This window comes from Coccinella septempunctata, chromosome 1, assembly GCF_907165205.1.
Source record: "Coccinella septempunctata chromosome 1, icCocSept1.1, whole genome shotgun sequence".
NCBI classification, from domain to species: Eukaryota; Metazoa; Arthropoda; class Insecta; order Coleoptera; family Coccinellidae; genus Coccinella; species Coccinella septempunctata.
In genome coordinates this window covers 56,006,712-56,014,853 of record NC_058189.1, presented here as the reverse complement: position 1 = coordinate 56,014,853, position 8,142 = coordinate 56,006,712, and the positions used below count along the sequence as shown (strand labels likewise).

General features: G+C 33.0%; 1 protein-coding gene across 1 annotated transcript; it reads left to right on the top strand.

Moving 5' to 3' along the window:
* The first annotated feature begins 324 nt into the window (after nt 1–324).
* On the top strand, nt 325–7,490 carry LOC123316393 (solute carrier family 22 member 16-like). Its single transcript, XM_044902453.1, has 12 exons — nt 325–388; nt 791–897; nt 2,272–2,381; nt 2,678–2,858; nt 3,287–3,390; nt 3,448–3,605; nt 3,837–4,005; nt 4,700–4,944; nt 5,073–5,142; nt 5,201–5,307; nt 6,844–7,028; nt 7,089–7,490. Exons 1-12 carry the CDS (start codon nt 337–339, stop codon nt 7,209–7,211), a joined length of 1,611 nt encoding a protein of 536 aa, XP_044758388.1. The 5' UTR covers nt 325–336; the 3' UTR covers nt 7,212–7,490.
* The last annotated feature ends 652 nt before the right edge of the window (nt 7,491–8,142 follow it).

Genomic DNA, 8,142 nt, shown 5'->3' with positions numbered 1-8,142 from the left:
ACAATAGCTTCAAGTGGGTGAAGGTTCTACCATCACCATTAGCACCCTTTCAAAATGAACTCTTTTATCTTTATTCATAGTCCTAGTTGTGGAGATTCAAAAATAAGTATTCTTTGTGGCTGGAAAATTTACCTAGTGCACCTTCTCACAGTGCTCAATATATAGTATCGAACCATGAAAAATAATCTGGAAGAACACAAGTTGACAGGTCATTTTGGCCAGCCTTGAATAGAACACGAAATCATTTTGTATATCAGTGATTTCATGTGATCATTTCGATGTTTCTATCAATGAACAAGTGTCATTTCTGACAACTGTCAAGTTTTTCTGATAATCATGATTAAGCCACGGGTGTCAAGGGTGGTGTTTTCTACTGGAATAGCTCCATGTGAGTGTAAAATATTCTGATTTTTTAAGAACTTGTTTACAGCTTCAATGAAACAGTAAAGTAATGGTTTGTTTTATGAACGCATTTTACATACTCAGGTAGCTTATTTGCCAGGTTCGATTCAACTGATATGAAAGTAACTATAAAATGTATTATTTTCGATAAAAAGCTTGGTTCTTCCCAGAGATTGATTTGTGTGTTTCGCTCTTTCAATGCCTGATTATCATCTACTCAGACTGATCTATTCGTCAAAAATATACATAGGAATGGAATTCCATTAATACTATCAAATTTTTTTCTCTTCTGAAATTATATGGCAAAATGGCGACAAACACAGAATACTAATAAAAAATAAGACTGGTGTTTTCTTTTAATAATTCATCTGAAGCTTCTTTTCTACAGCGGAATCCGAATATTTCGATGAAATAAATGCATACAAGAAGAAAGCTTTGTGGATACTCTTGTTATTCGTTACCAGGACTATGATTCCTGCTGCTGGAGGAGTTCAAGTAAGTTTCACTGGTATACCTACCATATACAGGGTGTCCGCGCCATGAGGCAGCGGCCGATTACTCTAATTCTATTAACTTTACGAAAAAGAGTTTCAAATGAAACTTTCCTCTTTTTAAGTAGAGCTTCTCCTAAAATTATTTGGAACTATACAATGTGTTTCGTTTCTTCTGCACAGCTATCAACTTCGTTATTTTAAATGGAACATTGAATATGAGTTTGATAGCACAACTATTTCTGAATTCTCAGCGGTTTTCGAGAAATTTGACTTTTTATTATTAATAATATTATTAATATTTTTACAGTTTGAGCTACTTACATAAAGGACTTTAGCCCCGTTCCTTTTCTAAGTAATTGATTTAAATTTGGGCTGTGTCTAGTCAATAAATGAAACACTCAAAATTTTCTTTGCAAATAACCATATTACATACAGGGTCCACAAAAACGGAGATCCATTATCAAAACAGAAATTCATCAAAATCTTCTTTTTTTTTAATGGGAACCCATATTTTTTTTCTGTTCATTATTTAAACATTTTTCGTTCGATTTGAGTTGTTTCAAATAATGAATAGAAAAAAATATGGGTTGCCTTTTGAAAAAATGAAAATTTTGATGAATTTCTGTTTTGATAATGGATCTCCGTTTTCGTGGACCCTGTATATAATATGGTTATTTACAAGGAATATTTTTAGTGTTCCATTTATTGACTAGATACAGTCCAAATTTGAATCAATTACATAGAATAGGGACGGAGCTATAGTCCTTTATGTAAGTACCTCAAACTGTAAAAATATTAATAAAAAGTCAATTTTCTCGAAAACCGTTGAGAATTCATACATAGTTGTGTAATCAAACTTATATTCAAATTCAACAAGGAATTCAAAAATGTAAAAATATATAGGGTGTTCCATTTAAAATATCGAAGTTGATAGCTGTTCAGATAAAACGAAACACTTTGTATAGTTCTAAATAATTTTAGGAGATGCTCTACTTTAAAAGAGGAAAGTTTCATTTGAAACTCTTTTTCGTAAAGTTAATAGAATTAGAGTAATCGACCGCTGCCTCATGGTGCGGACAACCTGTATCTAAAGATGAGAATGAAAACTCCTATAGTTGGCTGAAATTATCGACAGTCTTACAGAAAAACTTAAAACGACCATGTGTTGTGAAGTTTAGGCGCTTATGCAGTGGTAGTTATTCAATAGTCTTCAAAATATATAAATACGATTGAAAATTCTTATTATTAATTAACGTGTCAAAATTTCTCCCCAGAAAAAAAAAATCATCTAACTCTGAAATGGATATGGAAAATGCTAATTCTTACTGTTTGAATACACTTGATATGAAAGAGCTTCAGTTTTTTCCCATTTCAGATGACCTACTATACCATCATAAATGATGTTCAAGGAATATGTTTCATTCCCGAACTGAAGAACAATAACTGGACTTATCAAGAAGTATTGACTGTAACAACGACTTACGGGTGAATAGTTATCACAATCTCATCTGATCATTCATTCGAATTCAGCGATGAGTAAAATCCCAATTATATTTCATAGAATTACTACAGAAAAAATAGAGAGACTTCAGCTCACACACAACATTTTATACAAGCAACAGTACTTGGCATATTTTACACTTATGTACAAAATTGTCTCTGGTTTTCTTCAATATTAATTGTCCCTTTTGTCACTACGCGGTGAGATTAGTACACAATGCTCCAAATTTATGATTAGGAGTTCCAAAATATTAATTGAACTAATTGCGTCATATTGTCAGGCCTGAATTAACAGAAAGACTCAAAAGATGCGAATATTTTGACCTCGACTATGCCACATTCGCTAATGTGAGCTTCCAAGATGCTTTGAAACTGAAAAAGGAAGCAGGATTAAGGAAAGTGAAAACATGCCACGAAGGAGATATTCTTTTGTCTACTCATTCCAGTAAATATCACACGGTAGTGAGTACTCTTTCTTTCTTTCAAACACCTTCGCTCGCACATTTTTGCGCGCTTGTTTTTAGGAACTGAAGCCAAATATCTTCAATTTACGAATTTTTTTATGAAGTTAGAGGCATGTGAAATTTTTGTCTCAACCTATGCAATGAAGTTGAAAGTCTATCAATAATTGTCAGATACTGATATGAATTAAGACTTCGGCAAAATTTACTTCAGTAAGTTGTTTCACAGTTAAGTACTCCGGGAATTTGAACAAACGTGCAAGAAGTCCCATTTTCACATCAGTGCTATTCTCATTTATTTCAACTACACATGATTTAATCAATTCATATTCTTTTTATTCTCCTTCTCTTCCACTATTTTATCCATTCATAATTTTTTGTGAGTACCTGCGTACCTATTCAATTATTTAATGGGTTTTATGACTTAAGGACACTCCTTTCTGCTACGCCAAAGAAATAGCTAAAAGAATGTTGATAATGAATACTGGTCCACACATAATCTGTGCTGTGTTTTTTGGAATTTTGGGTGACTTGTGAGTTATACTTCTTCGACAAGACTTAAGATTAACCTGGAATTATTTCAATTCCAGATTTGGACGTAAGAAAGTTGCTTCTGTGGCAACTATTTTGTGGAGTACTTGCTCTATGTGTTTGGCAGTATTACCCAGTATTGGTATTCTGCAATTGTTCTTCTTTGCCGCTTCTTGTGGCTTCCAAGTAGCTGCCAGTTTACTAACGTATGTAAATTGTAAGGAATTAAGGTGTATTTTTTCTGAACAAAAATGTTTCAAGCATGAATTTCGAGTGTTTAAGCTTCAGCAACAAAAATATACTAGCTGGTTTCCTATTTTAGGAATCTTATAATAGAAATCACAAATGCAATGAATTCGTTTAATAGAAAGTTCTGTCCCCTGTATAGGCTCACCATTTTGAAAGAATATTATAAGATATATATTAGGAATAACAGATTCTTTTTCAGTGGTGGAAATTTGCCATAAGAAGATACGATTCTTTACTGTTTTAACACTATATGGATACACACTTGGTTTCTTAGTATGTACAAGATTCGCAGATCTTTTGAATTTTAGTTGGACCTACCTACAGTACATATCCTTCAGCTTCACCGTGTGTGCTTTATTCCACTGCTTGTGAGTACCTAATTAACAACATTTTTGAACTCACCTCCACGTTATGAGACTCAAAAAAATAATTGAAATCTGTGTGCTTTGTCCATTGTTCTATTTTTGTTTAACTAAAAAACTGACTTATAAGTTCCTCACTAACATGAGTTATTTTACCACGACATGTGTTTCGTTATCACAGTAGCATCTTCAGTTCAGTTTATCTTCACTCACGTAAGTGAAAATTATTATGGAACTTCATCAAATATCCTCATTTCAATAATTTTCGATTCGCATAGTTGTTTCATCGATTAATTTCGCTGTGCATTTGGATACAGAGACCACGGAGAAATCAGGATGAAATAACTGTTACAAAGATTGCTAATGAGAAAATCCTATTTGTTGATTGTCCAATTTGGACTTGATATGCATATAAAGTACGTTTAAGATCGTTAAATCCTAAATCTTTCTTTCCAGACCACCACAAGAGTCGGCGCTGTATGTTTCCTTATTTCAATCTCATGTAATTCTTCTTAATTATATTCCTTGAGTTCGTTATTCAAACAAACACCATCAGAAGATCAAAAACTACTGAACCTTTCGTCAACAGATTGAATTTTTATCTTACATATTTTCAGTCTACCGTCTACCTCTAGTTGAATTATCTGTCGAAATCAAAAAAATGAGCATGGAGAGATAAGAAAAAATAATTATTTTTCAGCTATATTCCCGAATCTCCACGATGGCTCATCAATAAATCCAGATACAGGGAAGCTCTGAAAGTGATGGAAGAAATCATAGGTTATATCCCCAACGAAATTCTGTTCGAAGATGAAGGCTCAGAAACCCCTTTCTCATGCAGAATATTCTGGGACATGATGAGGTACTTGAGGAAGAGGAAGATCAAAATTGTTGTGATTCTCACCTTGATAAATGCAATTATTGGATTCGTCAATAAAACGCAGGGTAAAATTTGTTGAGATAGTGACCTTTTCTAACTTTTTTCCACCATGATAATAGGACACTCAAAACACAATTAGAATTTGATATACAAAAATATAGAAAAAGTCTAAAAATATTTTTCAACCTTTCAGTTTGGAGAATCATGCAATCTGAAGTTCCGCTGAAAACAACCGTTGTGGCCTCTGCTTCAGATCTATTGAGGTAAGCAACACCTTGATAGGCCCGCAGTATATTTTATCAAACTTATTTTGGCTTATAGTGTACCCTATGCTCTGATCGTTTATGCGGCTCTAGGAAAAAAGTATGGACTATTTTGGGCGTTTCTTTCCATGAATTTCACTTCTTTCGTCACTTTATGTCTACAAGGTAAGAGTCAGTTTTTTGAGTAACCGTCTGGTCTACAGGGTCTTTGACTCGTACGAATATTTTAACAGTAGATTCTTGAAGTCAAAAGACACTTTTTTCCCATTTTTCCCATTTTTTCCGATTCGGCCCTGATGGAAAGATATAGCTATTACAAGTTTTCATAAAAAGCTTTACCACCCCTGGAAAAACAAAATTACTGTCAGAATAACTAAATAAATCTGTGACACTGCACATCATAGAATCTTTTAAAAAGAGTTGCATTCGGTCAAAGTACCCAGTTTATTGAATTTTACAGGTTTTTTTTAATGTTTGAATATCAAATTACCAGAAATCGGCGCATTTTAAGAGAAAATATAAAGAATACTTTTATTTTACAAAACGTTGTATGAAACGTGTAATGAATATTTATTCATTAAATAGCGTCCAACTTAGTTTCATGAGTTGGGTTCTTTGAATTTTTGGTATTTTTACAGTACCTAATGGTCATAATGACAAAACTGGAAGATGTGAGTAATATCGAAAAAGATTCATCAAATAAATGGAAAACCATATTCCAAAATTCAGTTCATTAGATAAAACCCATTGTAAAATAGAACTAAAAATAACATTTTTTTATGGTTTTACAACAGCCTGCCTCTTTCAAAACGAGCCGGTTCGGAAAAAATGGTAAAGGGAAAAAGTGTTTCTATTGAACTCAAGAATCTACTGTTGAAATATTTGTATGAGTCATATGAGTGTACAGGGTGGGCAAAATTCGTTGTCTACTGAGAGGATCTCAAGAACTATAGCAGGTAGAAAAAAACGGATGACACATTTTCGAGCTCTTTTTCGGAGAAACAAAGAATGGTGCAAGCCGTATCCTCCTATGATAATTAGTTTTTGAGTTTGACAATTTCGTAAAGTTCTCATAACTTTTTTGTCTTTGAAGTTACAAATCTGAAACTTGAACCTTCTATAGGCACTTTTTTACGTAGAATTCACTGATGAGCTCGAAATATTTTTCATTTCGAATCATTCGGTGAACTTTAATTTTTTTCAAATGCTAACTTTTATTGAATTTGTTATTTTTGAATTCGAAAGAAATCTTTTGTCAGTAGATTCTATGTATGAAAGTGCCTAAGAAGGTTCAAGTTTCAGATCTGTAACTTCAAAGACAAAAAAGTTATGAGAACTTTTCGGAATCGTCAAAATCTCAATTTATGTTTATAACTCGAAATCTAAAGATGATAGGCCTATTCTGTTTTCAGATTTGGATTAGTCATAAAAAAGAGGTAGAGAACGTGTTATCCGTTTTCTTCTAGCTGCTATAGTTCACGAGATCCCCTCAGTAGACAACGAATTTTGCCCACCCTGTATATGCAAAAACATAAAACAGAAGTTTAAAGCATATTGACTCTAATTAACCTCTATCGAAATGCATTAATAGTATTACTTGGTGTATTTAAAGGTAATAAAACTATAAAAAACAACGTCATATGAATGCATCAACAAAACATAATGCTCTTTGAAACAACGAATCACACAATTCTGTTTCAGATACCATGCCTATAGATATTTACGCGAATGCAATATTGATCCTGAACGCTGTGACCGCCCAAAAGTTTCTTTTTTCATATTTGCCAGACCTACTACCAACATTCCTCCGTTGCACAGGTCTAGGAATTGCCATCTCAATGTACGCTCTGATGGAGACGATAACAGTAGCATTCATCGACTGGGAGGTAATTTTTCCCCAATTTTTCTCATGTGAATGATTTCTACATCATTTTCTTTGATTCAAGATGGCAAAGCAGAATTACGTCTACTTGATATTTTTGATATTCTCGTTACCAGGATTTTTTATTCTCAAGTTGCCGGATACAACACATGCAGATTTACCGACAGTTCGGTTGTTTAGGATCTGAATGCAGTGTTTCACTATAAGAGATCGATAGAGATTAATATTTTATTTCATGTTCATACTGTTATGAGTAAAAATAATTAAAGGACTCAAAAACATGATTGTGATTATACATAATTAGTTTGACGGTGTATATAAATACTTTTTACATTTTTTGACAAAGTGAGTGGATCAATCGATCGAGTTCAAGATGTCAAACATTCGCAAATGATGTTCGTATACTCCATTCACTATTATAAAAGGACTCGGTTGGCCATGGAACTTTGACACATTCCACGCTGTATAGTACATAAATGTTTGGTTATGACGGTTGTCAACATATTTTTGGTTTTTTTTTGAATAAGCGTTATGTAGTCCTTTCTACGTAAAAGTCTTAGTGATTACGTATTTATTGTCGCAATGTGAATTAATTCGAAAATCAGTGAATATATTCTCATTTCTTTGTTTCTTTGAAAATAAGCGAAGTAACGATATTATTTATGAACATTTGTTGTAAATTTAAGGAGGTAGATGGAGAATCATATTATTGTTTAATTTTTTTTTTAATTTCATTAAACATTAATGAAATGTAGATATAAATCATTAGACAACATACATTATACATGTAGTATATCGTTTTCATTCAGCATTATTCTTGATCCTTCATGACTATCGCATGTTTTTCTCGGATTTTGTTGAAAGCTCAGCATTCTTCTGAATCGCCTATTATTTGACGAACTCTGAGGTCTGAGTTGCACCATTGAGTATTACACCCCATTTGATTACTCAAAGGTTGCATTCTTTACGATAATACCATAGGTATGAAAGAAATGACTCATAGATTTCGAAATACAATGCTCTGAGAGCTCTCTAAGGAGAACAGTAAGAAGTTTATCCTCACAGCATGACCGATGTTCTAGAATTTCTCGAAGAGAATAATCAGTATTTTCGGTCCA

Excerpts from the sequence above, each read along its gene's own strand:
- LOC123316393 (XM_044902453.1), top strand. The coding sequence starts at position 337 with ATGATTAAGCCACGGGTGTCAAGGGTGGTGTTTTCTACTGGAATAGCT. Across the intron at positions 5,308-6,843 it reads CGTCACTTTATGTCTACAAG|ATACCATGCCTATAGATATT; the intron begins GTAAGAGTCAGT and ends ATTCTGTTTCAG. Across the intron at positions 7,029-7,088 it reads TAGCATTCATCGACTGGGAG|ATGGCAAAGCAGAATTACGT; the intron begins GTAATTTTTCCC and ends CTTTGATTCAAG.